Source organism: Amphiprion ocellaris, chromosome 5 (genome assembly GCF_022539595.1).
Source record: "Amphiprion ocellaris isolate individual 3 ecotype Okinawa chromosome 5, ASM2253959v1, whole genome shotgun sequence".
Lineage (NCBI taxonomy): Eukaryota > Metazoa > Chordata > Actinopteri > Pomacentridae > Amphiprion > Amphiprion ocellaris.
Window position 1 is genome coordinate 14,824,030 of NC_072770.1, and position 14,883 is coordinate 14,838,912.

A 14,883-nucleotide genomic window follows, 5' to 3' on the forward strand; every position below is an offset into this window, starting at 1 on the left:
AGTTTTATTCGGGTTATTTTTACTCAACAAATCATGTCATAGAACCTTCATATAACCTAAAACTGGAGGCACTGCACTGACTTTAGATAAACTACATATTACAGCATTTACAAACAACATATTCTTTCACCTCTTTCAACTACTTTAGCTAGTTTGTTGATGAATACAATTTTAATTTGCAGCCCCCTTTTTGCTCAAGGTGTAACTATATCTACTACTGCAAAGTACAATACAATCAGTGTTATCATTATAAGTTTAAATACTCTAGATTTGTGATATAGCTTTACAACATCACATTAAGTTAATTGCATTTAGTGTGGGACACAACCTAACACAGTCTGGCCTTTGCCTCTATAATTTAGAAAAATATACTTTTTGGCTACACATCAGCACTCAAGATTATTTTTCTAGGACCTACCTTCAGTGAGATGTTACCTCATTATTAGGGTTAACTGTAGCAGACAGATGGTTATTATGAAACCTGCCAGAAAAGTCAGTTTAAAAGTAATTGGCAAATAGTAGATAGGTCTATGATGATTGAAAATCACACATTTAGGCCTACAGTTAACAAGAGTGTAGCTCCTTCATAGTAAGAGTTAAAGCTGGCCAACTTGTGGAATAACAACATCAAGAGGTGGTTTTATTAAGGTGAATGTTTTTAAGATGTTCTAAAAAAAAAAATACTAATATCCATTTTTAGCTCTAACTAGGGCTTGCAATAATAATCTCACTTGCCAATTTTTCCCTACAGCTGCTTTGTCTGTAGCTGTCTTTGTTGCTGTGTGGTGAAGGGTTGTCAGTGCAGCGGCTTTCAGATGTAAGAAATTCCCAAGTGTAGTTGCCGTGTCTTGGTTTTTATCTTTTACTGCAAATTTAAAAAGCTTTTGCGTGCTTGACATGAAATATGCATTTGTATAGTCTGGTAGTAAAATAGGAATCTGTAAGCATTAAGGTCAGATTCAGATTGTGACTCAGTTTTGAAAACCTACGTCAGTACTGCATTTCTTGTTGGAGATGTACAGTATTTTTCTGGTGTCATTCAAATGATGTTCTTGACATACAGTCACTCTTTGTGTCTGATGTAACTGCATGCCTTATTTTTTTTTATTTTTGCTTGTGCTGTACATTCAGAACGCATTACATATACGAAGGCTTTGATTTTGGATTCTCTATCAGTCCCAGTACACAATCCAGCTGCAAACATAAGGATGATGCTCTCATCCCATTCCATGTCATGTCCATCATCCAAATGATTGTATTTTCAAAGCGGTGATCCTGTGTCTGTACCTGCATCAGAAGGAGCTCGGAGAGAGGAGGCCTCAGCCGAGCGTAGCCTCGGAGGAGGAGCAGGAAAGAGACACGGTGGCCGGCATGAGGGAAACTCACCTGGGCATCGAGCGCAAGTGCTCCAGCATGACGGTGAGCTCCACGTCCAGCCTGGAGGCCGAGGTGGACTTCACCGTCATCACGGATCTCCACTCCGGCATGGAGGACTTCTCTAAGGGCATGTCAGAGCTGGGAGTGAGGGAGCGACAGCCAGATGTGGGCCGGGAGGACTTTGAGGAAACCTCCAGGTTCTACTCTGCACGTCTAATGGGCTCCCGTGACAAATCTCCAATAGAGGAGAAGTTTCCCGAGGAGGCAACGCATCATGAGGTAGACAGATGCATGTTTTCGTCCTTCATCATCATCTTCACCCTCTGGATTCACCCTGCCTGGCTGGACTTGGTTCAGTAACCACCCGCTGTGTTTTGTTTTTGTTCTTCTTTTGTTGGAGCAAGTTTTGCTACATTTTCTTTGATTTGGTGCAAAACTTTATTTTCTTCTCTATGTTGATGTATTCTTTTCTGAATTGTTTCCCCCTTTTTTACGTTAAGTCAGTTTCTTTGAATCCCCCTGCCATTGCATCATCACTTACATGTTGTCAAGCGGTCTAATAAAAATGTATTTCACAGTTTGTTCCCTGAAGTTAACAGTTTTCAATTGCTTTGTTCTGAAAAAAAATTATGCCGCTCACAAAGAATGGGTCAAAAGTGTTTCGGAGCACTTGCTGTGAAATAATCCCCTGCTGCTGTTTGACTTTAGTGTGCTGTTTGTGTTACATGCAGCCTCCTGTGGCAAAGAAAGACCCCAGCGCTGTGAGTGTCGCCCACAAGCTGAAGAGGGCCGACACCAAGACAGAGACACACACAAACGGATCAGAAGTCCACCCCAACAACATGAACGTCTCACCACAGGTAAACCAGCAACAGCTGTATACGGTCAATGTAAGCTTTACTGTCATGTGCAATATGTTGCAGCACATCTGCTCTCTTTGGTTTTTCATTTCTTTTTGTGTTGTTTTGTACATATATTATGAGGCTGAAATGCTAAATACATATGTTTTTTTGTTTTGCGAACACAAGTATTCATTGGGCTCAGGCGGTCGAGCAGGTTGTCTGCTAATTGTAGGTTTGGTGGTAAAGGTCCTGCCTCCTCCTACACACATGCCAAAGTGTCCTCAGACAATACACTGAACCACACATTGCTCCCAATGGCAGGCATTTTGGGAAATGCATACGCTTTGATGAGTTAAGTGAGAATAATCAATACAGCTCTCATATCTGTCCTTTCATATAAAGCTACAATCAGCTGTCAGTTAGCTAGCATGAAGACTGAACCTTCCAAAAGTAACAAAATCCACTTATTTTATTTCTTTTATCAGGACATAAATATAAACAGAAAAAAATGTTATTTATGATGTTACAGATCAGACAACCCTGCAGTTTAGATTTACTGTAGTGAAAATACAGGAACTTAATGCAGCATAAGTCAACGTACCTTTAATTTCTAAGATTAAAATCTTTTAATTTTTCAGTATTTCATATGTTCTCCTTAACATTTGATGACACACTCAAACATTCTGGCTATGGAGACACACTTGGCCAAGTCACAATTTTCCCTTTTAAAATCTTTTTAAAAACTTTTGTATGATTTGTGGCAGTGTGCTTTAGATTGTTATCACATTTGAATAATCCTCTTCTGCTAAGGTTCTGCAGACTGGGAGTCATCTTGTCAGCCATTATGTTTGTGTATCCACAGACATTCATTGCTCCATCTGTAAACGTCATCTCTTTTACACCTTTTTATACTCATGCAGCTCCATATCATCAAAGATCTACTTCAGTGCATCATTGTCAGGACCATACATTCACCGTGGCCAGGTTTATGGCACACATGTTCGACCCAGAATAAACCAAACAAACTGATCTTAATCTCATCTGCCCAAAGATTACACCTCCAGTAATGAGGCTTTATATCATGTTCCTGAGCAAAGTTAATCTTGCAGCAAACAAGGGATTTTTTCTTTGAAGAAGTCCTTAGAAGTTGACATTATGTGCCATCTTCCACACAGTCTGGGCTGTCTGTACAACCCTGACTCCCACTGATAACCTCTATGCCAAGTCTTAAGCACTTGTCGGTCTGTTTTTTTAAGCTAGATTGTGCAAGAAGTGCACTGTCTGTTGTGTCACTCCAGGAGGACGACTACTGCAGCTCTGATTAGTGGTACTATGAGCTATAGCTCCATCTGTATCTCCTGATTACTGCTGCAACAGCTGTGTTTCTGTGGGCATCTTTAGTTAGTCACCGATCTCCCTGTATCATTATGTCTTTGTAAAGTCTCACAATTAGATTTTACATTTTTCTGACAATACTTGGAACCATGTGGAACCATGATGAATGCATGAGAAAAGACGCAGCCTATTGGTTTAACACTGAGCAAGTTCTGGTGCTTTCAGGTCATTTTACAAGTATGTTGATGCAGTTAAGACTAATGGGAAATTACAGGTTTAACCAAATTTGTTTTGGTTACCACAGGTTTTCTAACTTGTGTGTCAGTGATTTCAGGTTTATTCACTTTTGTCGCACTGAGTTTCTGCTTTGCTGCCTGTATTTTCAATATAGTGTTTCCAGAGTATTTATTTTTAGTTGTTAATGTGAGAAAATGCTCCATTGTTCACCTTAGAAACAATGCATTTATTGAGAGCGTACACAGTTTTGAATCATGTGGCTTTTTATTGATATGCAAAGGAGCGTATCGATTAATGTTGTTTACTGTATCTTTCATAGTTTAGATTTTTTTCCCAGTGTTGGATTTATCATGTATCATGTACATACATGCCTTGCTTTGTACATGAATGCTGATATACAGCTACAGCGCTTGTATACAGAGCAGGTGAAGATCACAGGAGCCATTCCATCTGTTACCCATCAAATAGACTTTCAATGAAGAGTTTCATTTTTTTTACAGTGCTCTGGAGTCTAGATTAGAGGAAGAAGCATTTTCTTTGGGCTTCAGTGGCATGGCGGTCATATTCCCTCGACTCGTATGACATAATAGCATCATTACAGAGTGCTTAAAGTATTGACAGTTTATTAATGAGGATGATGAAAGCAGGTGTGAGTCCCATTCATCTCCGGAGGCAGAGATTTGAGTGCTGGCTGGCTGTCCCACAGGTGCCTTATTAAAATGTAATCATCGCTGGGCTTTTTAGCCATTCAGCTAATGGTGTGGATGAACTCAGGCGATGATGTAGAGGGGGTGCCTTTGAAGTGTCACATCAGTGTTAAGTCAAATTTTCAAAGATGTCAGAGTAAGTCCCGGTAGAGAGAGAGAGAGCGAGAGTGTGTGTGTGCGTGCGTGCGTGCGTGCGTGCGTGCGTGCGTGCGTGCGTGCGTGCGTGCGTGCGTGCGTGTGCAGGAAATGGAGGATGACGTCATGTGTAGGCAGATAAAGATCTTCAGCAAGGATGTTGCAGCCAGCAGAGGGAGACAAGTCATGTCTGTTGAGTTTCTAAACAGCAGCACAAAGGCTCTGCTGCTGTTCTGGGCCAATTATTTGCATGCTAATTACAAGATTAGAGGTTGGGTAGCAGTGCCACCTGATTGTTGTAGAATTTGCTTTGCTTTCACAACCAATTCAAGTACAGTCATATGATAGAGCGAGTATCAAATCCCTAAAATCAGAATTCCAACTAAGGTGAAACCTTATTAAACCTCTGACATTCTCTTTGTCATTTGATACAAAAAGAAGCTTCCGAGAACGCCCAAATTTCATCTCAGGATCTGTCCATGTGTCAACAATCAGAAAAAAGATTGCATAAATTTGACCGGCATCGGAGGCGTAAGGAAAAAGGTTTTGTTGTTCAAAAATAACACAAGTTCAACAGTGAATCTACAGGCAAAGAGCAAGCCATTTGAAGTAATGTGCTCTGGTCTGATGAATCAAAGATAGAGATGTTTGTCCACAGTAACAGCAGTCATGTTTGGTGCAGCCTTCAACAGAATAATGCTCCTAAGCACACCAACAAATCCACCAAGGAGTAGCTCAGGAAGAAGAAATGGATTGTTAGGGAATGGCCTAGTTAAAGCACAGATTTCAGTCCCACTGAAATGTTGTTGGGAGATTTGAAATGTACAGTACTTGCGAAAACATCTTGCAGCTAAAGAAAAACTGCATGAAAATAAGGTCAGAGATTTTAGCAAGCTGATATCAGAGACTGGTGGACAATTATGCAAAACGCCTACAAGCAATTATTACTGCTAGAGGAGGCAATAATAGCCTCTGAGGCCACAGAACAATATACAGAACAATATTCCATCCATTAATACTTTAGGTCAACAAATTATTTAAAAGCTACTTTTAAGTTTGTCTGTAGACACTGCTTCAAAGAGAATCAAATGTTTGCTTGTCTAAATATGTCAAAAAAGTCAGTAATTTCAATGACAAGTGATTATTTTTTTCCACATGACAGTTTACACGTGCATTGTGAAGTGAAACATGTCGTCAATACAAAACTTGCAAGTCGTTTTACATAAATATAAAGACATTATGTTACATTTAATTCTAACATAATGTAATGCAATTAATGGCATTGAAATTCAACTAGGCAAGTAGATTTTGATTCAGTAGATAAAATGCTATTCATTAGAACTAATCACTCATGTCCATTCAGTTCATTTAAAGTGAGAGTGGCATTTGAAATGATAAAATAACTCAACTTCTTATTAAATAGTTTATTTTAGAAGCGATAAAATACATTTCAATCAGTGCTGTGCTGTTGATGCAGCCAGGTCAGACTGCTGACTGGATGACTCACAGGCGACTATTTAGCTTTTTTTTTCCATAAAATTAAACATGTAAAAAGGACTTAACCTCACCAGCAGATATGCTTGTTATACGTCGAGACAGACTGTCAGCAGGTCATCATTAAAGATTGACCTTTGATTTGTCAAAGCAGGAAAAGAACAGGTGAAACTCATTTCATTAATGGTGACGATCCATCCATCAAGCGTCCCGGCAGCCGTGACAGTGAGCCAGCATGTAACCCTCCAGGATGCCTGAACTGGCTCACCTGAATAGAGGGTGGTAGTTATGTTATGTGTTGCTATGACATGCTAAAAGTATCCACTGTGAAAAAGGTTCAGCCCAGAGAATGCAACAAATGACTAAAGTGCAGGATTTTTTAAATACATCTATTATTTTCCTGCTGTGACATGTCGGCCTGCGTCCCAGTTCCACACCACATGCTGATTCCAGCCAAGCTGTGAGCATGCAGTGCACTTACAAAAACAATTTCACTCAAGGCAGACATATTATGTGTGGTCACTTTTTGAGTGCGCTGTTGCGTCACATTATTCTCCCATAATGCAGTGTGCAAATCAAATGGGAGGAGCTGCTCATAAAATTACAAGTGGTGGGAAGAGGGTTCCAAAAAGAGTACATATTTTATTATTTACTGACAATGTATAGTGGTGACGTGTGCCAAAACACTACAGTATTACTATTAGTATATAGTTTAGAATGTATAGAGGTGCTATTAGTGTAGATGTGAGGCACAGCTTTGCCTTCAGTCATGATTTTTACTGAGAAACTGAACTGATCCAATATTTTAAACTGAAATCATGGTGTCATGTGCCAACCGCAATCAATTCTAGAAAGCATTTTATATTTTTTTGGCTCATTGTTTTGTAGCTTACAACACACTGCTTTCATCACTGCTTTCATCAGCCTCATTTCTGTCAGTTTTTATTCAAAGAAATTGTCTGATTGCTGATTAGTTGTTGAACATAGAAGAGCATTTGGCAGCCAACACCCAGAAGTTTCCCCCAGTAGAGGCCAAAGTGAAATTTTTGTCTGTATTTTTAATATGCTGTAATTCTGCTTTGTATGTTGACCTGTTTTAGGAAGTTATTAAGAACTGTTTCTGTCCCCCTCTTCAGAACTTTGGAGCCATCAGCCCACAGGAGGCTCCTGCTGCCCTTAAAGAAAATGGCTCCCCTGTAAGTTTCTTTATTGAGGAAATATCACAGTGACTGTGAGTTAGTGTGTGTGTGTGTGTGTGTGTGTGTGTGTGTGTGTGTGTGTGTGTGTGTGTGTGTGTGTGTGTGTGTGTGTGTGTGGTGGCACAATAAGACAGTCATTGTTCAGCTGCTTTCTTCATTTTCTAGCCCTGACCTTTACTTTGTGTCCTCCTGAATAAGTGAAGGAACAAATAATGTCACACGAGCAAAATGATCCCAGGACTCCTTTGCCACAATGCTCCTATTTGATGGCACAACAATGACTCATTCTCATGAAACAAAGAATGCAGATGCAGTTTTTTTTTTTTTTTTTTTAGATAAATGCATGCAATAACTGTTTTTTTGGTAAATTCTCATTCTGTTTCTGTGCAGATGCTTTTTTTAAAAAAAACATTTGCACATACAGAAAAGGCTACATTACAAACCTGTTAATTTGCTGGTTTAAAGATGTAGGCAAGTACTAGTGGAGAATAACCTAAAATAAGATATGATACATTGTAGGAAATGCAATTCAACAAACAGGACTGATCAAAATTAAAGTGTGTAAATGCTGTATATTGACTATCTATCCATCCATCCATCCATCCATCCATCCATCCATCCATCCATCCATCCATCTATCTATCTATCTTTTTAAAAAAATCAGTTTCTTTTGAACCTCTCAGTTTGATGAAATGCTGGACTTTAAAAGATGGAAGCATCTGTTTCTCTGATGTTTATCTGTTCTTGATGTAAAGGAAGATAGAGAGTGTTTGACAATCATCATACTGACTACTTACTGTATTAGACGGTTCTGGCCTCTTACCAGCACTCAGGAGAAGTTAGCTATTACACATATTACAGTTCCAGTCTGGATTCATCGTGATGCTCCACGCATCATCATGGCTGTATGCTCATTATGTAGTCAGTGATCAAAAGAAATGTTAAATTCTGAAGAACATCATCACACTAGCGTAATTTAATTCTTCGTAAACTCGTTCAAATCATTAGCTCAGTCACAGCAGTGTGGATTCGAGTCAGTCACGACTTCAGCCTGTGTCATTTCAAACTGATGCTGATAAAGTGTGAAATGAGCTTTGTGGTCCAGAGCCTCTGGTGGACACAAACCCTGATAACAGTTCGCTCAGATTTAAGAGCTTTACAGATTAGCACGCACATTTCAGATGTGTGATATTTACCCCGGGCCAGCCCCCGACCCCAGCTGTTTGGCAGAACAGGACATGTTGTGTATGAACATGTTGTGTTCCTCTGTGTTTATGTGACTGCCCACTCATTAATGTGCTTTAGGGAAAAGCCAGCACCCAGGGGAGGGAGTCTGTTGTGTCCCCACTGACCATCACAGCTGAAAGCGTCACCTCAGCAACCACAACACAAGTTACCAAGGTAACACCACATCCGTTCCCATGGCTACGGTTTAATGACCAGAGTCAGCACCACTACATCTGGATTATGGTGCACTCTTAAATACAGTATGTCACCTTCCATGTCAACACACTAGAGTAGATTGGCCAAACAAAACAAAGAGATACAACAAATTAGACTTTCTAAAATGATCTATAAAGAATAACATTTTTTTTCACACATTGTAATGTAGCAATGTCATAAACTGATAGGATTTGCATCAACGCTAATAAGATTTTTCATGATTTCCTCAATCTCTGCTTCTTTGTTAGGAGTTATACAATGTTAAACAATAGGGATTCAATCTATTTCCACTTCATGAAGACTTCTGTATTTGTTGTTGCAGCCAGTAAGTATCTGGCACACAATAGCTGAATGTGTTTATGGATACAAACAAATGTGCAACACAGTGCTGAGTTTTTTTTTTCTGTCAAAATAAAGATGAGGATAAAAATGCAATAAAAATGCAACATTGATACCTTTGGTTACTGCTTTTTTTTGGTCCATCCAATGGATTTTTTTTTTTTTTGAGAATAGGCTGATGATTCATCCAATTTATTTCTTTCTATATGCTTTCTACAGACTGTGAAAGGAGGCTACTCAGAGACCAGAATCGAGAAAAGGATTATAATCACAGGAGACGACGATGTGGATCAACATCAGGTGAGGAGGTGTATCACCGCAACACTTCAGTACAGTCACAAAGCCGTGGGAGCTTATATGTGAGGTTTATGACCTGTGTGTTGGTGTTTTATGTCCCCAGGCGCTCGCCATGGCGATCCAAGAGGCCAAACAGCAGCATCCCGACATGTTGGTGACAAAAGCAGTGGTTATCAGGGAAACAGAGTCTCCCACTGAGGAGATACAGCAGAAAACAGAGGTACATAACAATCCGATGGTGTGATCAGAATACAGATTACAAGATTTTTTAAGAATGAACTGAATGCTTAATGTGCCTAAATGAATACAAAAACACTGGACATGACTTTAAAAGATTATAAAATTACTACAAAGCAATGCAAAATGAACATAGAAACTTGCAAAACAAACACAGAGATGGAAAATGACTGGGAAGAGACATAAAGCAACTACAAAGGGATGCAAAATGACCAAAGATACAAAGTGTATGTAGTAGTGCAGAGTACGGACAGATGCAAAATGAATACGTAGAGACATTAGCCAATTATAGAGGGATGCAAAATGTCTACAACGTGAGGTAAAATGACCACAAAGGGACACAAAATGAGCACAAAGAGATGCAAAATGATGGCAAGGAGCTGCAAAATGCAAAATGATAGAGGGAGACCAGGAGACCTTTAAAAGATGTTGAATAACCTCAAAGAGACAGGAAAGAAATTCAAAAATAAGTAGAGAGATACAAAATGAATACACAGAAATGCTAAATGACTGCAGGGAGACATAGTATGAACACATGAACACAGAGATGCAAAATGACTGTAAATAGACATAAAATGATTACAAAGGGAAACAAAATGACGCGAACACAGAGATGCAAAATTAATACAGTCATAGAAAAGCAATGCATAGAGCAACAAATTGATTAGAGGGATACCAAATGATTACATAGACATGTAATACAACTAGGAACATGAAAATAACACGAAAAGCTATGCAAAATGGTTCAACCAGGTTGCAGAAGGACAAAAAGGGATGAAAAATGAACACAAAGAGATGCTAAATGATTATAAAGAGACGAAGCGATTAGAAAGGGACACCAAATAAACTTTAAAAGTTACAAAACAAATACGAAGGGACACAATAGAAATGCAAAAGTAAGTAGAGAGATAAAAAATGAATATACAGAGATGCTAATGGCTACAGAGAGACATAAAGTGAAAACAGAGATGACCAGTGATTGTAAAGAGATATAAAATGACTACAAAGTGACACAAAATAAATACAGACATACAAAATGAATAGAGATAGAAAATTATTACACAGAGACACAAAATAATTACATAGTGATGTAATGCGACTACAAAGCAATATGAAGATAACACAAAGAAATGTGTCATGATTACAAGATACAAAAGGACAAAAAAGGGATGCAAAATTGTCACAAAGATTATATAAACGCATAAAATGGCCACAAAGAGATGCAAAACAGGGACAAAGGGGCCCAAAATGACTAAAGAGATTGAACACATACCACAAAGATAAAGAAAATTCGGTCCACGGTAATGTTGTTGACGGATCTGTGCGTTGTGATTCTGTTGCAGTCCTGATTGGACATGGTGGCTCCTGAGACAGGGGGACAGGAGAGGATCCTCCAGCCCTGTGCCTCCTTTCCGCCCTGCAGTACGCCACCAACCTTTAAGAGGACTCTCTACCCCACTGTGTACACACCGACACGAGAACAGACTGCGTTCCATAAAGCAGTAGACCCCCACTCCTGTCCCTTTAGACGAACCAACTGTGACTCGGCCTCTAACCCGACCCTGCCTCCCGTCCTGTCCCAGCCTGTCCCAGCCAAGCCCTCCACCATCTTATGGAAAGAACATCTTCTATTGGACCATTCAACACTTTTTCAAACTTTATTATTTAACGTTTTGGCTCATCTGAACCAATGAGTTTCCTCCTTCCTTCGTACGAATTACTACTTTCTATTTAAAGGTCTCGCACATCTGCCCTGTGCTACTGTCATGTATGACATGATAATATAAGAGTGAAGGAGGGTTGGGGGAAAGTGTGGGGACAATGCTGATGTATGGGTGGGTTGGGGAGGTGCCAAGGGGCAGCGTTTTTGCTTGTTGTTGCCACCTCCTCGCCCTGACACCTTCAGTATAATCAACTGCTGTCTTATTAGCTTTTTACATTTTTATCTATAGAGGATCTAATTTATGTTCAGTGTTTGCTTGTTTATGAAATATGTATAATATCAGATGATTATAATCTGCATGATTCAATTAAAAAACAGCAGAGGGAATGAAAAAAAAATCTTACACCGACATGTCCACATTTGAAACCCATGAGAAGCTCTGTGATGATGGGACTGAGCACCTGTGGAGAAAGTGTATAAAACACTGAGCCAATAAGCAGTGGACTCATACTAATGCTGACAGACTGTACTAAAGAGTATAAAGACACTATAGTGGACAATTGGAACTGGTCTCAGTCTCCAATATACAAACATCAGTGTCCTCGTCCCACTTCACCTGTTCCTGTTTCATTTTGATGTCAGCTCGCCTCCAACATAAACAGATGCTGGTCACACGTTTTGGGCACAGTTTTAGGATTTTTAGAGAAATTTTAATATAAATAATGTTTCACAAATGTGATATGTTTTTACTTTTTTCTTACTTTACTGACTTCCATCGTGAAACAGTTTATTTGGTTTTCTTGTGTTTTTGGACATTTCAGTTGTCATGTGTGAACATCCTGTAACCTGGTTCTTTTCTCTGTTATGTTTCACAGAGATCTGACAAAGATAATCAGATGGATTCCACTCAAAACTACTAGGAACTAGTTTGCAAGATTGTGAGGCTGTAAAAAGATGGAAGATGTGGGCCTGTAATAGATCCATATCTGCATCATAACCTGTCCTTGGAGACCCTATAATTTCCTTTTTAGGCCATTTGGGGGCAGTACAACACATGGTAAACACAACATTAAGCTATTATCACCTCCTAAAGTTTTGATATGATAAATTTGTTTGCATTTATTTAAATATCCGGCCAATATGGAGCAAAAGTGATTTGGAGTAGGGATGTCTGTATCAAGTTTTCTGCTCCTGATTCAAACTAGATCATATATAGTATCTGCCTATATGGAGTCCCAAAACCAATACTATTTCCTAGATACAAAAATCAAATATCGTAGATTAGCTGTAGTACATGTTTGGGCAGCTGGAGCCCCATGGTGTTTATTACTGTAGCAACCAGAGGAGACGGACAGAAAAACATTGTTTTCCTTGCCACTGTCGCCTTGGGGCTTGCTCTGGGGGTCAGCCATATGGGTTCTATAAAGCGTCTTGAGACAATTTAACTGTAATTGGCGCTATATAAATAAAATTGAATTGAATTGAATTAAATTGTAGGGGTTTAGGTAGTAAAGGAGCACCGTGACAAAGTCTGCTGTGTATCTTAGTACAGCAATATCAGCATGGGACAATTATCACATTTGCTGTGTTTGAATTACAACTTATTCAAATATTGATCGATAATGCACCATTTAAGAACAAAATTATTCAAATATAATCAAGTTATAAGGCTTAGATTCATGTGGATGCCAATGAGTTAAATATTGCCTTGATTGGCATCGTTATTTGGAGTCTAGTCTTTTAAACTCTGATGTGATCTCTTGAGGGGAAGATGTGATTGTGAAACTTGTATGTGTTTTAGCTGCAAACATCTTTATTATGGTAACTTTATGTGCAGTTTGGTACTGAGCAAGTAGCACACAGGAGGTTTATCCTGATTTTTTTTGCTGAAAACTGCTAATTGCGGTTGGAAACGAGGCTGATTGGAGTTGGGAGATTGAAATGAAATGGTAAAGTTGAGGGGCTGCTAAACCAAGACAGTTAGCTGAAAGAGGCTAACACGCTAAAGAAAGTGCAGAGTTGGGTGATAATTTGTGACTGTGAGCAACATCTTTCACGCTACACACAGTCATTTTTCATACAAAAATATTAGAAGTACACATCAGAGAGTTTATGTTTACCAGAGGTTCCAGTTTTGACGCATGTTTACACACTGCCTGAAAGTTTCAAAACCACAAGATTAACCTGGTTACTTTATTTGTTTTCTGTGGGATTAACCCTGCTACATTATGCTGTACGAGTTTGTACTTATATTTATAGGAGTGGTGAATGTGAACGCCTCCCTGTTTCCCCTTAAAGGCAGAGCCGAGACCACATTGTGTGACAAACATGAAGCATCCACAGAGCGTGTTGGCTGTCACATATATTAATATATCCTGGGTGACCTTTAATACTATACTATGCATCACTTATCAAACATAAGAATCCCTCTGATGGAGCCTGACCCATGTTAGCCGTGTTACCGTCATTGTTGACTTTGTGCTACCGTTAACCAAAGCAGTGAAGCGCACTGCTTGTGAGATTTGCAATAAGCAACCATTATTCTTATCCTCTGTCCTCTAAAGGGAGAAAACTGTGAACTCTCATGTGTAACCAAAACATACAGAATAAGAGTTTTAGAATGATATTCGAAGGAGCTTTTCCAACACTTGTGACCATGGCTTTGTCGCCCTCGTTGTCTAATCCTCCCCCTTCGACTTGAACCCGTCGACCTGCTGTTGATGTGTCTGTGGAAACAAGACATTCACAAACTGATGATTTGTATATTCTATTTTGCTCTGTTTTGTTTTATCTGGTCATATGACACTGGACTGTTGTGAAGGCACTTGCTTTGCAATGATGGCAGCACATGTACTGTAAACTGCTAGGAAAAACAACCTGTCTGCTGTAGAATAGGACACACTACTGATGGAAGGTGACGTCTGTAGAGATCAGGAGAGAAGCTGCGTGCTGCGGGTGAAGTGGTGAGTTGAAGGATGGAGGGCCTGTATTTATATATAAATATCCATATTTCTGTGTATTATCCTGTACACTATGTAGAAACTGTCAGGAGCAGAGATGAGTTTTAGGTTTAGGGGACGAGGCAGTAAGTGGAATCTGAAGGACAGCGGTGCAATAGAAACGTCACATGAATGGGTGCCTTATGTTTGGAGTCACGGTTATCAGTGCTCAGCTGAAAGTGCTCTTAATCACCACAAGGCAGATGGAGAATCAACCTCTCCATCCAAGGTGAGGAGGAGCTGTCTTGAAAAGTGAATTACTGTCTTGTAAAAGAATATGACATTGAAAGCAGTGGGTAAACGAAGTCCCTTTGAATCTGGACTGTGAGTACTCAACGAGATGAAAATATTTATTGGCCCCATTAACTTAAGAAAAACCAGCACAGTGCAGATTATGTATATGAGGATTTTTCTCTGTGAAGACCATCAAACCGCTCTGCTGTTTAGCCTCCACCTTCAATTCACCACTGCCTTTTGCTCTACATTCCCCTAGTGCTTGGTGGTGTGCATTTGCTGTATTTGCATTCAGTCTAAATGGAAAACATACCTGCATAAATAAATGTCTCAGTATGATTCAAA

At 39.4% G+C, this 14,883-nt stretch overlaps 1 protein-coding gene across 12 annotated transcripts in view; it reads left to right on the plus strand.

The window, feature by feature from the left end:
- The window catches only part of LOC111562651 (protein 4.1-like), a 93,116-nt gene extending 78,233 nt beyond the window's left edge, over positions 1-14,883 (plus strand). For 7 of the 12 annotated variants that reach the window (XM_035943986.2, XM_035943989.2, XM_035943990.2 and 4 more), the window contains 7 exons: positions 1,297-1,656; positions 2,109-2,237; positions 7,264-7,323; positions 8,632-8,727; positions 9,328-9,408; positions 9,509-9,625; positions 10,986-14,883. In XM_035943986.2, the coding sequence (XP_035799879.2) occupies positions 1,297-1,656; positions 2,109-2,237; positions 7,264-7,323; positions 8,632-8,727; positions 9,328-9,408; positions 9,509-9,625; positions 10,986-10,991 (849 nt within the window). In that variant the 3' untranslated portion in view covers positions 10,992-14,883. The remainder of the gene's footprint in view (positions 1-1,296; positions 1,657-2,108; positions 2,238-7,263; positions 7,324-8,631; positions 8,728-9,327; positions 9,409-9,508; positions 9,626-10,985) is intronic. The other 5 variants (XM_035943988.2, XM_055010597.1, XM_035943995.2 and 2 more) reach the window with 2 other exon arrangements.